The sequence below is a fragment of the Grampus griseus genome (assembly GCF_964374135.1).
Source record: "Grampus griseus genome assembly, chromosome: 3".
Lineage (NCBI taxonomy): Eukaryota > Metazoa > Chordata > Mammalia > Artiodactyla > Delphinidae > Grampus > Grampus griseus.
In genome coordinates this window covers 29,312,940-29,335,764 of record NC_139019.1, presented here as the reverse complement: position 1 = coordinate 29,335,764, position 22,825 = coordinate 29,312,940, and the positions used below count along the sequence as shown (strand labels likewise).

At 36.7% G+C, this 22,825-nt stretch overlaps 1 protein-coding gene across 4 annotated transcripts in view; it reads left to right on the top strand.

Moving 5' to 3' along the window:
- Positions 1-19,533, top strand: part of LMBRD2 (LMBR1 domain containing 2) — a 55,918-nt gene extending 36,385 nt beyond the window's left edge. For 3 of the 4 annotated variants that reach the window (XM_082651203.1, XM_082651201.1, XM_082651202.1), the window contains exons 16-19: positions 23-69; positions 8,502-8,607; positions 12,968-13,097; positions 14,033-19,533. In XM_082651203.1, the coding sequence (XP_082507329.1) occupies positions 23-69; positions 8,502-8,607; positions 12,968-13,097; positions 14,033-14,093 (344 nt within the window). In that variant the 3' untranslated portion in view covers positions 14,094-19,533. The remainder of the gene's footprint in view (positions 1-22; positions 70-8,501; positions 8,608-12,967; positions 13,098-14,032) is intronic. The other variant, XM_082651204.1, reaches the window with a different exon arrangement.
- The last annotated feature ends 3,292 nt before the right edge of the window (positions 19,534-22,825 follow it).

Sequence of the window (22,825 nt, the reverse complement as noted above, 5' to 3'; positions counted from 1 at the left end):
GAGACCACTTTTCTGTCTCTAGAGAAGAGAAAAAGGCAACGGCAAGAAGAAGGTGAAAGTCGACGAAGAGTAAGTACCATACTTATTAAATTTCTGTAACCTAAAGATTAATGTGAAATATCATAAGAATCTTATTGATTTAGAATAATTGGCTAAAAACAGTGGGAAAAAGACATAGGATATACTTTTACAGAAAAGCAGTTTTAATAGTTTCAGATGTACATGTAGGTATCCTGTCAGACCTGTTCTAAAAAGTCATTAGTAATAAATTACTTCATGTTCAACATCTAGCAGTTTCTTGCCTAGAGTAGGTGCTCAGTAAATATTTATTGGATGAGTGAATAAATTCATGCAATCTTGCTATTAAAGTGATTTTGATTGCTTGACAATTATGCTTTTTTTGTAATATGACATTAATTTTATTCCTCTTTAATTTTTCCTTAGTCCTTCGTTTCCTGAGGCAAACTAACCTCCTAGAGAATTGAAAAGGCAAAAAATGAGAAAAATCTAGTCACAGTTACCACAGGTTTTCAACATCTGAGTGTGTCCATTACCAGAGAAGTGAAGACTCAGGAGACATGATAGTTGTCTTCGTGTATTTTAGTGTATGTTATGTAAAGGGAGACTTGGTCTTTATTTCAGAAGGCATAACTAGAACAAAAGAGCAGAAGTGACTGGAAATAGAGTTCACCTTTTTGTGAAAACTTCCACAGTTTACCAAAATGGCAGTGGGATCATCACACATAGAAATTTCCATGTCTTCTAGTAAGAGGGCCAAATGGTATCTGGCACGGTTATTTTAAAATGAAACCCTGCACTGCATGGGAGGCTTAATTAGGACCTCTAAAGTTCCTTTCAATTCTACGAATTTAATGAGTAGAATCCCAGTTAATAAGGTTTTAGTGCAGTTAAGACACAATGCCACATGAGTCATTACCTAATTATGTTTGTATACAACTCTAATTTTGCTATCAGAAATGACTTTTCAGGTCTCTCTGATTTGTACTTTATTTGGATGAGAGAAAATTTTATTAACATCTCATTAATTACTATGAGTTATCATAACTCTTACATGGTCAAGGTAACCTTATTGTAGTTGTAAAATTATTTTGACATTTTAGATAGAATTCAATAACTTAAAAGAATCATAGCTAGCAAAAATGTCTATAAATATCTTCATTCAAGTTAAGTTTGGCAACTATTAAAAGCATTTAGAGATAAGAGAAGTAGTTATCTATACTTTCCTATTTTTTTTTTACATCTTTATTGGAGTATAATTGCTTTACAATGGTGTGTTAGTTTCTGCTTTATAACAAAGTGAATCAGTTATACATATACATATGTTCCCATATCTCTTCCCTCTTGCATCTCCCTCTCTCCCACCCTCCCTATCCCACCCCTCCAGGCAGTCACAAAGCACCCAGCTGATCTCCCTGTGCTATGCGGCTGCTTCCCACTAGCTAGATATTTTACGTTTGGTAGTGTATGTATGTCCATGCCACTCTCTCACTGTCACAGCTTACCCTTTCCCCTCCCCATATCCTCAAGTCCATTCTCTAGTAGGTCTGTGTCTTTATTCCTGTCTTACCCCTAGGTTCTTCATGACATTTTTTTTTCTTAAATTCCATATATATGTGTTAGCATACGGTATTTGTCTTGCTCTTTCTGACTTACTTCACTCTGTATGACAGACACTAGGTCCATCCACCTCATTACAAATAGCTCAATTTCATTTCTTTTTATGGCTGAGTAATATTCCATTGTATATATGTGCCACATCTTTATCCATTCATCCGACGATGGACACTTAGGTTGCTTCCATCTCCTGGCTATTGTAAATAGAGCTGCAATGAACATTTTGGTACATGACTTTTTGAATTATGGTTTTCTCAGGGTATATGCCCAGTAGTGGGATTGCTGGGTCATATGGTAGTTCTATTTTTAGTTTTTTAAGGAACCTCCACACTGTTCTCCATAGTGGCTGTACCAATTCACATTCCCACCAGCAGTGCAAGAGGGTTCCCTTTTCTCCACACCCTCTCCAGCATTTATTGTTTGTAGATTTTTTGATGATGGCCATTCAGACTGGTGTGAAATGATATCTCATTATAGTTTTGATTTGCATTTCTCTAATGATTAATGATGTTGAACATTCTTTCATGTGTTTGTTGGCAGTCTGTATATCTTCTTTGGAGAAATGTCTACTTAGGTCTTCTGCCCATTTTTGGATTGGATTGTTTGTTTTTTTGTTATTGAGCTGCATGAGCTGCTTGTAAATTTTGGAGATTAATCCTTTGTCAGTTGCTTCATTTGCAAATATTTTCTCCCATTCTGAGGGTTGTCTTTTGGTCTTGTTTATGGTTTCCTTTGCTGTGCAAAAGCTTTGCAGTTTCATTAGGTCCCATTTGTTTATTTTTGTTTTTATTTCCATTTCTCTAGGAGGTGGGTCAAAAAGGATCTTGCTGTGATTTATGTCATAGAGTGTTCTGCCTATGTTTTCCTCTAAGAGTTTGATAGTTTCTGGCCTTACATTTAGGTCTTTAATCCATTTTGAGCTTATTTTTGTATATGGTGTTAGGGAGTGATCTAATCTACTTTTACATGTAGCTGTCCAGTTTTCCCAGCACCACTTATTGAAGGAGCTGTCCTTTCTCCACTGTACATTCCTGCCTCCTTTATCAAAGATAAGGTGACCATATGTGCGTGGGTTTATCTCTGGGATTTCTATCCTGTTCCATTGATCTATATTTCTGTTTTTGTGCCGGTACCATACTGTCTTGACTACTGTAGCTTTGTAGTATAGTCTGAAGTCAGGGAGCCTGATTCCTCCAGCTCCGTTTTTCGTTCCCAAGATTGCTTTGGGTATTCGGGGTCTTTTGTGTTTCTATACAAATTGTGAAATTTTTTGTTCTAGTTCTGTGAAAAATGCCAGTGGTAGTTTGATAGGGATTGCATTGAATCTGTAGATTGCGTTGGGTAGTAGAGTCATCTTCACAATGTTGATTCTTCCAATCCAAGAACATGATATATCTCTCTGTCTATTTGTATCATCGTTAATTTCTTTCATCAGTGTCTTATAATTTTCTGCATACAGGTCTTTTGTCTCCTTAGGTAGGTTTATTCCTAGATATTTTATTCTTTTTGTTGCAATGGTAAATGGGAGTGTTTTCTTGATTTCACTTTCAGATTTTTCATCATTAGTGTATAGGAATGCCAGAGATTTCTGTGCATTAATTTTGTATCCTGCTACATTACCAAATTCATTGATTAGCTCTAGTAGTTTTCTGGTAGCATCTTTAGGATTCTCTATGTATAGTATCATGTCATCTGCAAACAGTGACAGCTTTACTTCTTCTTTTCCGATTTGGATTCCGTTTATTTCCTTTTCTTCTCTGATTGCTGTGGCTAAAACTTCCAAAACTATGTTGAATAAGAGTGGTGAGAGTGGGCAACCTTGTCTTTTTCCTGATCTTAGTGGAAATGCTTTCAGTTTTTTACCATTGAGGACGATGTTGGCTGTAGGATTGTCATATATCGCCTTTATTATGTTGAGGAAACTTCCCTCTATGCCTACTTTCTGGAGGGTTTTTATCATAAATGGGTGTCGAATTTTGTCAAAAGCTTTCTCTGCATCTATTGAGATGATCATATGGTTTTTCTCCTTCAATTTGTTAATATGGTTTATCACATTGATTGATTTGCGTATATTGAAGAATCCTTGCATTCCTGGAATAAACCCCACTTGATCATGGCGTGTGATCCTTTCAATGTGCTGTTGTATTCTGTTTGCTAGTATTTTGTTGAGGATTTTTGCATCTATGTTCATCAGTGATATTGGCCTGTAGTTTTCTTTCTTTGTGACATCCTTGTCTGGTTTTGGTATCAGGGTGATGGTGGCCTCGTAGAATGAGTTGGGCACTGTTCCTCCCTCTGCTATATTTTGGAAGAGTTTGAGAAGGATAGGTGTTAGCTCTTTTCTAAATATTTGATAGAATTCGCCTGGGAAGCCATCTGGTCCTAGGGTTTTGTTCGTTGGAAGATTTTTAATCACAGTTTCAATTTCAGTGCTTCTGATTAGTCTGTTCATATTTTCTGTTTCTTCCTGATTCAGTCTTGGCAGGTTGTGCATTTCTAAAAATTTGTCCATTTCTTCCACGTTGTCCATTTTATTGGCATAGAGTTGCTTGTAGTAATCTCTCATGATCTTTTGTATTTCTGCAGTGTCAGTTGTTACTTCTCCTTTTTCATTTCTAGTTCTGTTGATTTGAGTCTTCTCCCTTTTTTTCTTGATGAGTCTGGCTAATGGTTTATCAATTTTGTTTATATTCTCAAAGAACCAGCTTTTAGCTTTATTGAGATTTGCTATCGTTTCCTTCATTTCTTTTTCATTTATTTCTGATCTGATCTTTATGATTTCTTTCCTTCTGCTAACTTTGGGGTTTTTTTGTTCTTCTTTCTCTAATTGTTTTAGGTGCAAGGTTAGGTTGTTTATTCGAGATGTTTCCTGTTTCTTAAGGTAGGATTGTAATTCTATAAACTTCCCTCTTAGAACTGCTTTTGCTGCATCCCATAGGTTTTGGGTCGTCGTGTCTCCACTGTCATTTTTTTCTGGTTATTTTTTCATTTCCTCTTTGATTTCTTCAGTGATCACATCATTATTTAGTAGTGTATTGTTTAGCCTCCATGTGTTTGTATTTTTTACAGATCTTTTCCTGTAATTGATATCTAGTCTCATAGCGTTGTGGTCGGAAAAGATACTTGATACAATTTCAATTTTCTTAAATTTACCAGGGCTTGATTTGTGGCCCAAGATATGATCTATCCTGGAGAATGTTCCATGAGCACTTGAGAAAAATGTGTATTCTGTTGTTTTTGGATGGAATGTGCTATAAATATCAATTACGTCCATCTTGTTTAATGTATCATTTAAAGCTTGTGTTTCCTTATTTATTTTCATTTTGGATGATCAGTCCATTGGTGAAAGTCGGGTGTTAAAGTCCCCTACTATGAATGTGTTACTGTCGATTTCCCCTATTATGGCTGTTAGTATTTGCCTTATGTATTGAGGTGCTCCTATGTTAGGTGCATAAATCTTTACAATTGTTTTATCTTCTTCTTGGATCGATCCCTTGATCATTATGTAGTGTCCTTCTTTGTCTCTTCTAATAGTCTTTATTTTAAAGTCTATTTTGTCTGATATGAGTATTGCTACTCCAGCTTTCTTTTGGTTTCCATTTGCATGGAATATCTTTTTCCATCCCCTCACTTTCAGTCTGTATGTGTCTCTAGGTCTGAAGTGGGTCTCTTTTAGACAGCATATATATGGGTCTTGTTTTCGTATCCATTCAGCCAGTCTGTGTCTTTTGGTGGGAGCATTTAATCCATTTACATTTAAGGTAATTATTGATATGTATGTTCCTATTCCCATTTTCTTAATTGTTTTGGGTTTATTTTTGTAGGTCTTTTCCTTCTCTTGTGTTTCTTGCCTAGAGAAGGTCCTTTAGCCTTTGTTGTAAAGCTGGTTTGGTGGTGCTGAACTCTCTCAGCTTTTGCTTGTCTGTAAAGGTTTTAATTTCTCCATCTAATCTGAATGAGATCCTTGCTGGGTAGAGTAATCTTGGTTGTAGTTTTTTCTCCTTCATCACTTTAAATATGTCCTGCCAGTCCCTTCTGGCTTGCAGTTTCTGCTGAAAGATCAGCTGTTAACCTTATGAGGATTCCCTTGTGTGTTATTTGTTGTTATTCCCTTGCTGCTTTTAATATGTTTTCTTTGTATTTAACTTCTGACAATTTGATTAATATGTGTCTTGGCGTGTTTCTCCTTGGATTTACGCTGTATGGGACTCTGTGTGCTTCCTGGACTTGATTAACTATTTCCTTTCCCATATTAGGGAAGTTTTCAAGTATAATCTCTTCAAATATTTTCTCAGTCCCTTTCTTTTTCTCTTCTTCTTCTGGAACCCCTATGATTCAAGTGTTGGTGCGTTTAATGTTGTCCCAGAGGTCTCTGAGACTGTCCTCAGTTCATTCTTTTTTCTTTATTCTGCTCTGCAGTAGTTATTTCCACTATTTTATCTTCCAGGTCACTTATCCGTTCTTCTGCCTCAGTTATTCTGCTATTGATCCCTTCTAGAGTATTTTTAATTTCATTTATTGTGTTGTTCATCATTGTTTGTTTCATCTTTAGTTCTTCTAGGTCCTTGTTAAATGTTTGTTGCATTTTCTCTATTCTATTTCCAAGATTTTGGATCATGTTTACTATCATTATTCTGAATTCTTTTTCAGGTAGACTGCCTATTTCCTCTTCATTTGTTAGGTCTGGTGGGTTTTTATCTTGCTCCTTCATCTGCTGTGTGTTTTTCTGTCTTCTCATTTTGCTTATCTTACTGTGTTTGGGGTCTCCTTTTTGCAGGCTGCAGGTTCGTAGTTACCGTTGTTTTTGGTGTCTGTCCCCAGTGGCTAAGGTTGGTTCAGTGGGTTGTGTAGGCTTCCTGGTGGAGGGGACTAGTGCATGTGTTCTGGTGGATGAGGCTGGATCTTGTCTTTCTGGTGGGCAGGTCCACGTCTGGTGGTGTGTTTTGGGGTGTCTGTGGACTTAGATTTTAGGCAGCCTCTCTGCTAATGGGTGGGTTTGTGTTCCTGTCTTGTTAGTTGTTTGGCATAGGGTGTCCAGCTCTGGTAGCTTGCTGGTCGTTGAGTGAAGCTGGGTGTTGGTGTTGAGATGGAGATCTCTCGGAGATTTTCACTGTTTGATATTACATGCAGCTGGGAGGTCTCTTGTGGACCAGTGTCCTGAAGTTGGCTCTCCCACCACAGAGGCACAGCACTGACTCGTGGCTGCAGCACCAAGAGCCTTTCATCCACACAGCTCAGAATAAAAGGGAGAAAAAGTAGAAAGAAAGAAAGAAAGAGGATAAAATAAAATAAAGTAAGGTAAAATAAAATAAAGTTATGAAAATAAAAAAATTATTAAGAAAAAAAATTTTTTTAAGTCAAAAAAAAAACGGACGTATAGAACCCTAGGACAAATGGTGAAAGCAAAGCTATACAGTCAAAATCTCACACGGAAGCATACACATACTCACAAAAAGAGGAAAAGGGGAAAAAATAATAAATCTTGTTCTCAAAGTCCACCTCCTCAATTTGGGATGATTCGTTGTCTGTTCATGTATTCCACAGATGCAGGTACATCAGGTTGATTGTGGAGATTTAATCCGCTGCTCCTGAGGCTGCTGGCCCTTTTTCTTCTTTGTTCTCACAGCTCCCGGGGTTCAGCTTTGGATTTGGCCCCTCCTCTGCGTGTAGGTCGCTGGAGGGCGTCTGTTCTTCGCTCAGACAGGACGGGGTTAAAGGAGCCGCTGATTCGGGGGCTCTGGCTCACTCAGGCCAGGGAGAGGGAGGGGTACAGAGTGCGGGGCAAGCCTGCGGCGGCAGAGACCGGCGTGACATTGCACCAGCCTGAGGCGCGCCGTGCATTCTCTCGGGGGAGTTGACCCTGGATCCCGGGACCCTGGCAGTGGCGGGCTGCACAGGCTCCCCGGAAGGGAGGTGTGGAGAGTGACCTGTGCTCGCACACAGGCTTCTTGGTGGCGGCGGCAGCAGCCTTAGCGTCTCATGCCCGTCTCTGGGGTCTGCGCTTTTTGCCGCGGCTCGCGCCCATCTCTGAAGCTCCTTTAAGCAGCGCTCTTAATCCCCTCTCCTCGCGCACCAGGAAACAAAGAGGGAGGAAAAAGTCTCTTGCCTCTTCGGCAGGTCCAGACTTTTCCCCGCACTCCCTCCCGGCTAGCTGTGGCGCACTAACCCCCTGCAGGCTGTGTTCACGCCGCCAACCCCAGTGCTCTCCTAGCGCTCTGACCAAAGCCCGAACCTCAGCTCCCAGCCCCGCCCGCCCTGATGGGTGAGCAGACAAGCCTCTCGGGCTGGTGAGTGCCGGTCGGCACCGATCCTCTGTGCGAGAATCTCTCAGCTTGCCCTCCGCACCCCTGTTGCTGTGCTGTCCTCCTCAGCCCCGAAGCTCCCCCCCTCCGCCACCCGCAGTCTCCACCCGCGAAGGGGCTTCCTAGTGTGTGGAAACCTTTCCTCCTTCACAGCTCCCTCCCACTGGTGCAGGTCCCGTCCCTATTCTTTTGTCTCTGTTTATTCTTTTTTCTTTTGCCCTACCCAGGTACTTGGGGAGTTTCTTGCCTTTTGGGAGGTCTGAGGTCTTCTGCCAGCGTTCAGTAGGTGTTCTGTAGGAGTTGTTCCACATGTAGATGTATTTCTGATGTATCTGTGGGGAGGAAGGTGATCTCTGCGTCTTACTCTTCCGCCATCTTCCCCCCTCTCCCTATCTATGATTTCTAAAGGCACTGTGCTAATTATACTGATTATCTGATGAATTCCTGATGAAAAAGAATTAGATTATATTACTCTGCATATGTAATCTAAATCTGTTATCACTGATGAATTATTTTCTGACTGTGTGTTCTTGTGTTATATAATCATTTGTTTTTCTTTCCTAGGAATGGAAAGAACGTTATGGACACAGTAGAGAAGATTCCACTAGAAACAGAAATGTTCATATTGACCCAAAAGAGTCAAACTTCTCAGATATTAGTACCAACCGATGTAAGTAGTTTATTGTCTAGTTTTCTAAGAAATTTTTTTCTTATGCTTGCTTGCATAGAGACTGAGGATTAGTTACCCATCCAGAAATGCCTTTAGAGAACTATAAATGTGGTTCTGCAGTGACTTTACTTTTTTCATCCCTCAGTATATGAGAGGAAGGAGAAACTCAAATACACATTCTGGTAGGAGAAGGAGACATCTGGGACATCAAGTGATTATTTGTAATTACACTACCTAAATAATAGTACTTATCCCAGGCACATTGTAGGCAGGTACTGATTTCTGTTTACCTAGATGTTTTTCAGGCTGTTCAGTCATTTTTATAATAAGTTACTGATTGACCCATATATATCAGGTACTTTCCCAGGAATACAGGAATACAAAGAAGATAAGTTCCATCCTCGGTTTGCCTATAATTTAGTGAGGGACTGATATCAGGCAGAAGACATTGGTCAGTCGGTTGGGTTAGGAAACCTCCCCACATCCTTGACCCTGCCATCTGCTTCTGGGAATGCGAATTCCCAGGATCCAGCACTGAGTAGAAGGCAGAGGTTGTTTGTCTTTGGGGGAGATGCAGGGATGCTGAGAGAGTGTAAGGGTGCATGCCTGATGCTGAGAGAACTCAGCTCAGGGGATGGAAAAGAATTCTTTATTGGGAACAGATTTCTGTTATAAAGAAGTACTGTTTAGGAATAAGTAGTACTTAGCCAGGTGAAGGGGTTTTAGGCAGAAGGAAGAATGAGTGACATGAGAGAACCTTTGGGGAAATGTAGGCTTTTCTCTATGACTAGAGCCTAAAGTAGAAGCCTGATGAGAGGCAAGGCTGCAGAGATAGTTGGGAAACAGGTATTATCATGCTTAGAAGTTTAGATTTTATGCCAAAGATAAGATTTCAATATGGAAAGAAGCATGCTTAGATTTTTGGTTTAGGAAGATGAATTTGACATCTGTATAAAGCATGATTTCCAGGGAAGTGAGACAGAAACCAGTTTAGTGTCTGTTTTAGTAATGCAGTCAAAAAATGATGAGGGCTCCCTCTGCACTCATTCTTGTTTCCCTCTCAAATCTGTTCATTCACCCAAGGGAAACTAGAATGCTCTTCTATACCAATAAATCTGATCATATCACTTCTCTGCTTAAAACTGTACAATGACTTTTCATTCTTATGGAAAGCCCTTCTGCGTGTGAGGCTGGATCTCTCCCCATGCTCCCCCGGCCCTCTCTGCTCCGAGCACACCTTGCCTTCTGCTCACTCAAGCAAACACCATTCCTTCTGCTGTGCTGTTTCTGTGCCTGAAATGCTCTTCCTGCCCTTCTTCACCGCATTAGCTCCTGGTCACCTTGCAGATCTCACCCCCAGAGCTTCCTCAGAGAACCTTCCCCAGACCTCTCTGACTAGGCCAGATCACCATCATGGTTACTAACAGGTGACACTCCTCTTAAACACACATCAGAGTTACCATTTTACATTTGTGTCGTTATTTGATCATGGTTCATCTCCCTCACTAGATTGTTAAGTTCCGTAAGAACAGGGACCATACCTGGTTTTGCTCACTGTGGTATCACTAGAGCCCAGCCCAAAGCCTGGCATACGGTACCTGCTCAGTGGAGACTTGTAAAATTGAACAAAGACAACCATATCTGTAGTATATTCTATTTTATGAACGTATATCCTCAGTCATCCTGGTTTACAGTTTTCACAGATACCCACTAGTTGTTTGGTTTTTTTTTAATTGAAATATGGTTGATTTACAAGGTTGTGTTAATTTCTGCTGTACAGCAAAGTGATTCAGCTATACATACATATATACATTCTTTTTTATATTCTTTTCCATTATGGTTTCTCACAGCATATTGAATGTAGTTCCCTGTGCTACGCAGTAGAACCTTGTTGTTTATCCATTCTATATATAATAGTTTGCATCTGCTAACCCCAAACTCCCAGCCCATCCCTCCCTCCCTGCCTCGGCAACCACAAGTCTGTTCTTTATAGATCTCCACTCTTTTTTTTTTTTTAACATCTTTATTGGAGTATAATTGCTTTACAATGGTGTGTTGGTTTCTGCTCCATAACAAAAGTGAATCAGCCATACATGTACACATGTTCCCATGTCTCTTCCCTCTTGCATCTCCCTCCCGCTCTCCCTGTCCCACCCCTCCAGGCGGTCACGGGGCACCGAGCTGATCTCCCTGTGCTGTGCGGCTGCTTCCCACTAGCTGTCTACCTTGCGTTTGGTGGTGTGTATATGTCCATGCCTCTCTCTCGCTTTGTCACAGCTTACCCTTCCCCCTCCCCATATCCTCAGGTCCTTTCTCTAGTGGTTCTGTGTCTTTGTTCCTGTCTTGCCTCTAGGTTCTTCATGACATTTATTTTTCTTAAATTCCATATATATGTGTTAGCATACGGGATTTGTCTTTCTCTTTCTGACTTACTTCACTCTGTATGACAGACTCTGGGTCTATCCACCTCATTACAAATAGCTCAATTTCGTTTCTTTTTATGGCTGAGTAATATTCCATTGTATATATGTGCCACATCTTCTTTATCCATTCATCCGATGATGGACACTTACAGTGACACCTAATTCACATAATTATCACTCTTGAGATCTTTCTTCCTTTGTATATTTGTTTTGTAGTCTGCAGTGTAGCATTGCAGCTCTATTTACAATAGCCGGAGATGGAAACAACCTAAGTGTCCATCATCGGATGAATGGATAAAGAAGATGTGGCACATATATACAATGGAATATTGCTCAGCCATGAAAAGAAATGAAATTGAGCTGTTTGTAGTAACGTGGATAGACCTGGAGTCTGTCACGCAGAGTGAAGTAGGTCAGAGGGAGAGAGACAGATACCGTGTGCTGACACGTGTATGTGGAATTTGGGAAAGAAAAGATGTCATGAAGAACCTAGGGGTAGAGCAGGAATAAAGACACAGACTTACTGGAGAATGGACTTGAGGATATGGGGAGGGGGAGGGGTGGGCTGTGACAAAGCAGGAGAGAGGCATGGACATATGTGCACTACCAAGTGTGGGGTGGATGGCTGGTTGGGGGCAGCCGCATGGCACGGGGAGATCAGCTCGGTGCTTTGTGACTGCCTGGAGGGGTGGGATGGGGGGGTGGGAGGGAGAGAGCAAGCGGGAGGAGATATGGGAACATGTGTGTATATATAACTGATTCATTTTGTTGTGAAGCAGAAACTAAAAAAAAAAAAAAATGAGGGCATGAAATAAGCACCCTTGAGATGACCCTGGAGATAAAGAAGAAAGGATGTGTTTGGATGAGATTTAGCGTAGAAGAAATAGGAGGAAACTAAAGTTTCAGTTAAAGCTAGAAAATAGAGGGAGGATTCTACAAAGAGATTTGGAAGTTTATCATGGATTTGGAGTTAACAGAATGCAGAGATCTGGGAGTATGGAGAATGGTTAAGAGAAGAGGAAACACAAAGCCTTAGGATGATGAGTTAGAAACTGGCATGTGGTAGGCAACCAATATTTGCTGAATGAATGAGAGAAACGGTAAAGGGCAGAGTCCAAGATGACAAAAATATGAGAGAATTGGCTTGCCTTAGATTTTCAAAAAGACCTATATTATAGTTTTTTTGAAGCTGTTGAGCTGCTCAAAATAACATTGTGAAAATTTAGGTTGTTTATGAAGTAAACCCCATTCACGTAGAGAAGGGATTAGTTCTCTAGATCTTTGCTGACCAGGGTGGTAACCATTAGCCACATATGGCTGTTGAGCATTTGCAGTGTAGCTGGTGCCCCATATTGAAGTGATAATACTTTGTATATACTGAGTTAAATTAAATATATTAAGATTAATTTGACCTATTTCTTTTTACTTTTTTAATGTATCTACTTGTAAAAAGTAAATACGGGGCTTGGAATTTATTTCTGTTGGACATTACTGCCCTAAACTATTGCTTCATGGGAAAAAGACTCAGGCCTTTATTGAAGAGTTTGAGTTGATTACACCTTAAAATCCTAGCCGAGAAGTGAGATGTAGCACCCCCTGTATTCAGTGTGCAACCAGCTGAAACTTAATTTGATTATGAACAATTTCACTGTTATGATACCGTAGTTAAATACTAATTCTGATTCATATTGAGTCTTTGCGCTATAGCTGCTTCTGAGCTTAGACTACATACAAGGGAGAACTTTTCCTTGTTATTTTCTATCATACTATTAATCATTTTAATCTAATTTTAAGATAACTACATAGTTATCTTTTCTTAATATTGTCTTTACAATCAAAATTCACATCCTTTATAATCTTGACTTTTCTTTCCGTGAGTCCATAGACTGTGACCCATAAAAACAATAGAAAGTGGACATTTTTTTCTTCTTTTGCAGCAGCATCCAAATATACCAGGTCTAATAATAGGACTGAAAGGGACCGAATAGAACTCCTCCAAGATGCAGAACCTTTGGATTTTAATGCAGAAACATTCACTGATGATCCTCTTGAATCTGAATCAGGAAGGTAAGTTCCAGCTTATCATTTTGGCTCCAGCATTCCTCTGAAATTTTAATAACATTCTGACTTGATGAGATAAACATAAGGAAAGTATTCATCTTTACTACTAATAAAAAGCATATTAAGCAACCTTTGAAACCTTTTAACACCTTCTAATGCTTCTGTATTTAAAAAATTATAGCATCTAGTGGTGGTGATTGAAATCAGTATCTTCGCAAACTACTACTAGTAGTATGATAAATAACAAAAAGAATTGAAATCATTTGGTAGAATCTTAACAATATTTATATGCCTATTTCTGACAATCCCGTTTATGAAATGTATCATATTTTGCAATAGTTTACATAGGTGTAACTGGGTGGCTCACTATTCTAAGCACTTTAACAACAGTAATTGTATTTTATGGTTGTCAGTCCAATTGAATTTGCATCCAGAGAGGCTCAGTAACTTACCCAGGATCACACGGCTTGTAAATGACAAAGTCAGGCATTTAAACCCCAGGACTCTGGCTACAGAGTCTGTGCTTTAGGCTACTATACTATGTAGAAATAATTAAACAAAAGCAAATCATCATATGCATGAAGATATTTGCTATAGTATTGCCTATAAATAGCAAAAAGAATATTCTATTTATATTCAACAATCTAGTTATTAAATCTGTTAAGTTCCATGATGTATTTTACATTTCCCCACTCCTTTCTTTTTACATCTCTCACCCCGCCATATGTGTCATATGTCATAGGCTCTAAAACCGTCATTGGTTGATTTATAATTAGGTAAATCCCTTTGGGATAACATTCTTGGCTAAGTTCCTGATTTCAGCTACTGAATAGATTTTACAGTTCTTACAAATTATGTAGCCACTTCCCTTTAATGTGTCCTTGTTTTTCTCTCCTTCTTTATTTTTGATGCCTTGAATCATTTCTTTATCCACCTTTCAGGTATCAGCCTGGTGGACGATACCTCTCAATGTCTCGCAGCCGAATATTTGATGATGTTTAAAATCTGTAAGAATATATGGAATAACTAACCAAGATCAACACATAAGTTCAGTCTTTATGAACATCTGTATGCCCTAGAATTTACACTGAACTCTTAGTGAAAAGTGTCAGGATAAAAAAGGCACTAAAAATTAATGGGATCTTAGTAATAATAGTTTATTGTTCATTGAATAGAGTATCATCTTTTCTAATAAGGTTTGTTACATACCATTCCTGAAGTGTCTGCCTTAGAAGTACAGTTACAGTGGAAGGATTTAATTCATGATTAAGATCAGTATATGTTGAAAACATGTAGTTCAGTTTGTTTCAGATAAATTTTTTTCAGGAAAGTTGTTTCAAAGGTCCAAGGAAGCCATAGTTGTAACTGAATAATATTATACAGTTTTATTATTGTGAGTTACATATTTTCTGTTTCTAAAGAGTATGTTGATCCTTTATTTCTCAAAGAGATGGACACCTCAATAACAACCATATTTACAAAACCCATGTCTTAAAACACGGCTTACTTACCAGACATAACTGAATGTAGAAAGCTCTTTTTCAATACTGTATGCAAATTAGTTAGGTTTTTGCATGTATAATTAAGATTATCCTTCAACTGACACTGTTTGTATCTTCAGCATGTGTACTATAATCAGGTGATGTATTCTTTCAGTCTTTGGTGGTAACTGGAAATTGTCTTATGCTTTTGGTATTGTTTTGTAAAATTTTCATTTCAGAGAGAGGTGTTCACCTTTGACATTTAGCATATTGATTTGAGTTGATTATTCCATTCAAGGAGAATCGTAATTATTAATGGTAAATAGTGGGGGGTTTTAATAACCAAAGAGTCCCACAAAATTCTCTGCTTTTGAAAGGTGCCTGTTTATTCCTTTTGTAAAACAATATCTGGTTATTCAAAGGTAAAAAGTCAATCCATTTACTGTTATTACTAACAGTTAAATTATGATTTATAGAAAACAGAAAACTAGTTGAGAATGGAGATGTGTAGTAACTTGTTGGTTAAACATGTTATTATTTAAAATTGAATTTTTTAAACTTTGTGTTTAAGCCAAAGTTAGGTATTATATTTTAAATCATCAGTGTTTTATTTCACAGTGATTATAGTTGAGCACAACATGTTTGCAGAGAGTTATGTCCCTGAAATATTTGCAACTCTGAGAATCCATACCTTGGATTCACCCAGTGGTGACTGTACTTGAGCTTGCCCATGGCTGTCTTAGTTTAACACCTATTATCCCGCGTAACTTTTAGTAGTGGCTCAGTTTGAAGATGAATTATATAGTCAAATTTGATTATATGTTTCTTGAGGGTAGTTTTTCCCTGAATCATATTTAAATGTTTTATTTTCCTCTTTTCGTAATGTTATCATTTAAATTTTTTAAAAGCCACAGTTTTATGCAGATACTGCGAGGAATAGTGTATCATCCTAATTATCTGATTTTTATGAACTTTGAGATTTGATCCCTTTTAAAATATCAATGGATAGATTTTACTCTCAATCGAAGATTATATAGACTGCTTATTTAAGAACACACACACACAGCCTTTTATTGTGAAGCATGGTTAGAGAGCAGTAGGCCAGGAGCAGAGATAATTTAACACTGTTTGAAATTTCATGATTGACCATTGAAACCTTGGGCAAATCATGTAACCATTCAGTGCCTCAATTTCTTCATTTTCAAAATGAAGAGGACTCTTGCTATTTACCTACTGATCTACCTCACAAAGCTATTGTGAGGGTATTGAGTTGATGTTTATGTGGTGGCGTTTAAAAAGACAGAATAAGTTGTTAGCTGTGCTGGTTTTGTTATTTGAAAATAGTGGATGGGAAAAGGATCACCCCAGGAAGGGGTCCAGTTTCTTATTATTACAGAGAAGCTTACAAGTTCCCAGAGCAAAAGCTCTTTTGGGAATAATTAATCAAAATCCTTTGAAAATAATATTGTTTTATTTTTCAGTCTTTGGGTTTACTTTGGAATATTTTCCTTAAGTATAATGTTGTTTCTCATCAGGTTTTATCATGAAACTCAGATGCTATTGTAGAAATAGAAGCAGAAAAAGAGAAGAAATGATCCAGTTACTTTTATAACTTATAATACCCTAAGATATATTGATAGAAATAAGTAAAGGAATGTACTACTTTATTTTATTGTTAAATTTTTTATGATTATAATAACTTTTGAGTTATTTCCAAAATAATTTTTGGTTGTTTAAGTGATCCAGAGTATTCAGCTTTTTAAGCAGAATTTATCTTACAGGATTTCAAATATGATCATATAGGAAGGTTACCTAGCTAGGTAAATTTGTGTTTAGAAGGTAATGATTTAACCCCTGAGGACTAAGAGTTCATTGCTGGGGAAATGAGTTAATGTTCATTAAGCCACCTTGTAAAAAACTGTAATAAGAACAAAAGTTTTCTGTTTTGAGAAGCTTATTAAAATATAATGATATCTACTGCAAAACGTTACTACTAAATTCATAACACTACATGCAAAGTATATTTCTTGAAGAATTACTTCTGGCAATTACCTTTTGAGGTGTTTCTTACATAATAGTAGATATCTGGTTAAATTTTCTAAATTATTTTTCTAAATAATGTTAGGTAAGGATATTCTAAGCCAGTAGTTCAAAATAACCATTGCAGAAAATAACAATTAATAATCTATTAATTTCATGAATCTATAAGTTGCTAATTAACTTTTGTTACTACATCAATAATTTCTTATTATCAATAGAGCACTTTTGTAAAAATCATTATTAAAATAAACCTAATTATTAGAATTTGTTCTCTTACCAAATGAACGCAGGGGCTTTGGAATAATTTCATCACGCAAGAGGCCCTCATTTCACAAGAGTGGTAAGGGCTAAATCAGAACATTCAAGGGTTTTTCATTTATAAAGAATAGATCAGAGAGTTTGACAATCGAAACTTTCTTAAAAAAAATGCTGCCAGTTGATTTGGATTTGGACACTACTATTTGATTAGATTATCAGTTCTTAAATTTATGCTGGTTGTGTGCCCAAATGAACTTAAATGTGGATAGGAAAGTCAGTGTGAGTGTTTTTTAAGTATATTTTAGAATATCAATGAAGGGATTCATTGATGTACAATAGCAAACCTCATTTTTTTATACCTTTAGTAGATTTAGAGAATGTTCTTGATTTTTGTGTTGATTACTATTTTAAAGGAAAAATAAACTCTCCATAATTATAATTCACACTGTTCAGTAATGTGAGTTTTATACTTGTGATTTGTGTGGGCAATGCCTGAAAAATCACAGGGATAAATATATTTGCACTAAGAGGCAAAACATGTCCCTGAAAACTCTTAACATACTTGAATCTCCAAAATACAATGGATTGTATTGTATTAAATTCTAAATGTTGAGAAGTAAATGAATTTAGAGTTTTATCTTTCGTTTCTTTTCTTCCTTCTTCCCTTCATTCCTTTTATACCTTCCTTCCTATCTGAAGCCTCTCTGTATAGTATGACTTCTAATGTGCTGACAGATTTTTTTTCCGTTTGTTCTTTGTGTACAGTTGTTTTTGATGATCAGTGCACTCAGAAGGTTCTTACTACAGATCCCACTACTTGAATAGCAGTATTGCACTTAAAGTAGTGAAACAGATTTTGCTAGACAACTAAGCAACATCTGAATGTAAATGTGATGGATGCTAGCTCAGTGTGTTGTCTTTTTCGCCACTAAGTAAGACACTTCAGTAAAATGAATTATTCTCAGTGTAAATGTTTTAGCATAAAATTAGACTTCCAAAACCAGTAATTGTTAAAAACGAAACAAGCAAACAAACCCAAAACATTAAGAACCTTGAGGCCTCTTTTTATGAAAAGGAGTTCGTAAATAATATACATCATTGTCAAAGTTTTCATTAAAGAGAGGTTGGAACAATATGAGAAGGTTACAGGAAGCCTTCTGAATTGTGAATTCCCTTTGTGTGGGGTACTTCTTTCCAACTCAGTGACTTTTTTCCTGCTCAGAGACCTGGAAGACTAGGCAGTGTTATCCCCTGTACTAACTCCTGGAGACCAGGTCCTGTGAACCGTCTCCACCATCAGAGCAGCCACTAGCCCTGCCCCATCCCCAGTCGCATTGCAATGGGAACATACCCTCACCCCTAATTCCTTTCATGTTCAGCCTGGTTTTCCTAACATTTTATTTTCACTTTCAAAAGATTTGTCCATCGAGGTTGATCACAATTTTAAATTTGTTAATAAAGCAAGAATATTGGCATGTTCCTCTTCTCATAGATATCCTAAAAGACTTTTGTTTTTAACACACTTCCTGGTGTGAATTAACCTTTTTTCCTGTGAAAATCTTTTCTTTTGTGATTATCCTGATCTCACATTATTTTGCAAAAGGAGATTTTTACTGTACTTAGTGCAAAAGGGTAGAAAGAATGGTTTACTGTGGCAGACATAGGGAGAATAAAGTCATAATTTGTTCATCTGACTGTACAACACCATTTTGAGTTATTATTGACATAAATCTTATCAACCTAATCACTTAGAGCTGTATTTCTCAAAAGAATGCTGGCTAGCATCTTCCCTACTTAGTACACCAAATTGTAGGGGAGAGACTTTTTTTTTTTTTTTTAAAGCAATCCAATGGATTTGTTTTGTCCATATTTTGAACACAACTTGAAGGATTTTTCTCATTTAGAAGATAGAGAACATGTGGACCTGTCTTTTAAATTACTGTAATCTCATATATATGTTTATAAATTATAGCATTGAAAAAAGAGCTCTAATATTGATGTTGTTACCTTCTGATATTTAATTTTTATAAAATGTTTTTGTAAGTAACTAATTGTAGTATTGCTTTTAAGTAGTTTAAAAATCTTTCTCAAATAAGTTCTGCCCAGAACCTATTTCCTTAGGGCAATACTCTAAAGTTCAGTAGTCCAGTGTGAGTTTGAAATACTCCTGCATCTCTTCAGTATCTTTTTATGTATACCAGTACCCAAGCAAAGTATACCAAATGCCTAATTTCTGTGTTGCATTAATAAAGTACTTGTTATTTATCTAATTCAGTGGATTAGGTGAAATAGAAGATAAGTCTTTCAAATGTGCATCTGATCATAATTTTCAAAATGTACACTATGTTCATTTTTGGTGCATGATGCCAATTTATCTTTAATCAGCTACTACTACCTGGTGTGTAATGGCAGACCTTTTCCTTTCTGACTAATGGGTTGTAGATGTAACTATTTTTCTCTGCAGATTCTCACTAAATATGTATTTGAACAAACCTGCAAAGTGCTACCTATAAGTAAGTTAGCATCTTTGGCCTTATCTATGCATAATGTTCTCTTAGTTTGGTTTTGACAAACTCATGGACTTGGAATTGCTTTGTAGTATTTTAATTTATTGCGATGTAATGAATTTTTTGAAATGTTTATTTGATTAGCTGTTAAAATATAGGAAATTATGTAGCTTTGCATGAAATAAAGTACATTTCTACAAGTTACTAAAAATTTTGCTGATTATGTGTTTTACTTCATACCACCTTTGAGATTAAACTCTTTTTAGTAGACTAAGGCATGTTTTGTTCCTTACAAATTTATTAACAGGTATCACAAAAGAAATGTTTTAAGGTAAATAATTAAATACTGTAGGTTCCACATTACTTTATCTTGTGTTTATAATTAAAATAAATAATTGTTATAAAACAAATATCATATATTAATGCATATATGTGGAATCTAGAAAAATAGTACAAATGAACCTATTTGCAGGGCAGGAATAGAAACGCAGATGTAGGGAATAGATGTGTGGACACAGGGAGGGTGGAGGGGAGGGTGGGATGAACTGGGAGATTAGGTTTGACATAATTACACTACCATGTGTAAAACAGATAGCTAGCGGGAACCTGCTGTATAGCACAGGGAGCTCAGTTCGGTGCTCCGTGATGACCTAGATGGGTGGGATGGGGGGTGGGGGGGGAGGTCCAAGAGGGAGGGGATATATGTGTACATATAGCTGATTCACTTCACTGTACAGCAGAAACTAACACAACATTGTAAAGCAATTATACTCCAATTAAAAAAAAAAATAGAGCAGAAATCAATGAAGTTGAAAACAGGATAACAATAAAATCAGTAAAACCAAAAACTGAGTGTATGAAAAGATCAATAAAACTGATGAAACCCTAGCCGGGCTGACAAAGGAAATAGAGAGTTGCTTACCCATATACCAAAAAGAACAATGGAAATTTGAAATTAAAAACACAACACCATTTACATTCATCCTAGCTAATACAATAAGACAAGAAAAGGAAATAAAAGATATACAGGTTTGGAAGGAAGAAATAAAACCATATTTGTTTGCAGATGATATGATCATCTATGTAGCAAACTAAAAGAATTGACCAAAAAAAAAAACTTCCTGGAATAAGTCATTATAGCAAGTTTGCAGGATATAAGATTAATATGCAAAAGTGAATCACTCTCCCTTTTACCAACAATGGAGAAGTAGAATTTGAAATTAAAAATACCATTTACATTAGCACCCCCCAAAATGAAATACTTAGGTATAAATCTAATAAAATATATCTAAGATCTATGTGAAGAAAACCACAAACCTCTGTTGAAAGAAATCAAAGAATAAATGGAGAGAGATTCCATGTTCATGGATGGGAAGACCCAATATTACTGGGATGTCAGTTCTTCCCAAGTTGATCTATAGATTCAATGCAATTCCAGTTAAAGCCCCAATAAGTTATTTTGTGGATATTGACAAACTGATTCTAAAGTTTATATGGAGAGGCAAAAGACCCAGAAGAGCCAACACAATACTGAAGGAGAGCAAAATCGGAGGACTGACACTACCCAACTTCAAGACTTACTATAAATCTACAATTATCAAGACATTGTGGGATTGGTGAAAAAATAGACAAATAGACAAATGGAACAGAACAGAGAGCCCAGAAATACACCCACATAAATATAGTCAATTGTTTGACAAAGGAACAAAGGCAATTCAATAGAGAAAGGGTAGTCTTTTTAACAAATGATGTTGGAACACTGGATAACCATGTGTAAAAAAAAAAAGTCTAGACACTAACTTTACACCTTTCACAAAAATTAACTCAAAATGGTTCATGAACCTAAAACTATAACACAAAACTTCTAGAAGGTAACATAGGAGGAAATGTAGGTGAACTTGGGCTTGGCAACCAGTATATATATCACACAAAAATGTGTGTGTGTACCCAGAGACATGTACAAGGATGTTCATTGTGCTACTCACAGTTACTTCAACCATAAATAATTCAATCAACAGAATGAGTTTATTTATTCAACATGATGGATATATGCATGAATAAGTAGAAATGATTAATTACAGCTATGTAACAACACGGATGAAACAGATAATGTAGATCCAAAGGATTCAGATGTGAAAAAATAATATAGTGTGATTCTGTTTATATAAAGTTAAAAAAAGATAAAATTAAATTGTAGACTTAAAAGATGAATGCTTTGTAGTAAAATCATAAAGAAACAAGGAAAGATTACCATACGTGTCATGCTGTTGCTTACCTTTGAGGAGAAAGGGATTAGTGATTGCAATAGCACAAGAGAAGTTTCTGGATTGCTGCCTGTGTTCTCTTTCTTGGGTGGGTGGTTTTACAGGTGTTCACCTGGTAATGAATCACTGAATAGTACGTGCTTTTATGTGTGCTTTGCTATATGTACCTTTTATTTCATAATAAACTTAAAAATATAGAGATTTAAATTACATAACTTATACCATATAAGTTGAGAGTGGAGCAAACTGCATTATAGTGTTCTAAGGGAGGAGTAAAGAGGTTGCTTAAGCCAGATTTTCAGTTGAGGATGCATGCTACGATAATCATTAAAAGAACAGAAGTAGGACATAGATACAAATAAAGGAAAAATGGAATGATAAAAATTTCAAATCAAAACAGCAAAGGAACAAAAATAACCCTAAAACTAGACTTTATTGTTTCAAAATGCATACATAGTTGAGAAAACTATAAAGAAAGTCATGTGAGGTGATTTACTATATAAGTCAGTATGCTTCTGATAGGGATGAGACATTCAAAGGTATCACTCAGAGAGGCTCTCAGGTACTATGGGCAATGTTTTTTTCTTATACTTGGGCATTTTTTACAAGCATTTTTCTATTTATACTTATTTACTATACATTTATATTTTATGCACTTTTCTGAATATGTCTATATTTCAAAATGTAAAAGGTTTCTAAAAAGAAAAATCAGTTTCTGTAAATCACATTAATAGTTGAAAGAGTAAAAGTTCTATTTTTTAAAAAACAATTTTTTTCTGATGAAGAATGGATATCTGCACGCATATGTATAGACATGTATATGTATAAATAAGAACCCCAAACTACTGCAAAACGGTCTTGAGAAAGAAGAACAGAGATGGAGGAATCACACTCCCTGACTTCAGACTTTGCTACAAAGATACATAATCAAAACAGTATGGTACTGGCACAAAAAGAGATACCTAGATCAATGGAAAAGAATAGAGACCCCAGAAATAAACCCATATACTTATAGTCAATCTATGACAAAGGAGGCAAGAATATACAACAGTCTCTTCAATAAGTGGTGCTAGGAAAACTGGACAGCTACGTGTAAAAGAATGAAATTAGAATATTCTCTAACACCATATACAAAAATAAACTCAAGAGGTATTAAAGACCTAAATGTAAGACTGGAAACCATA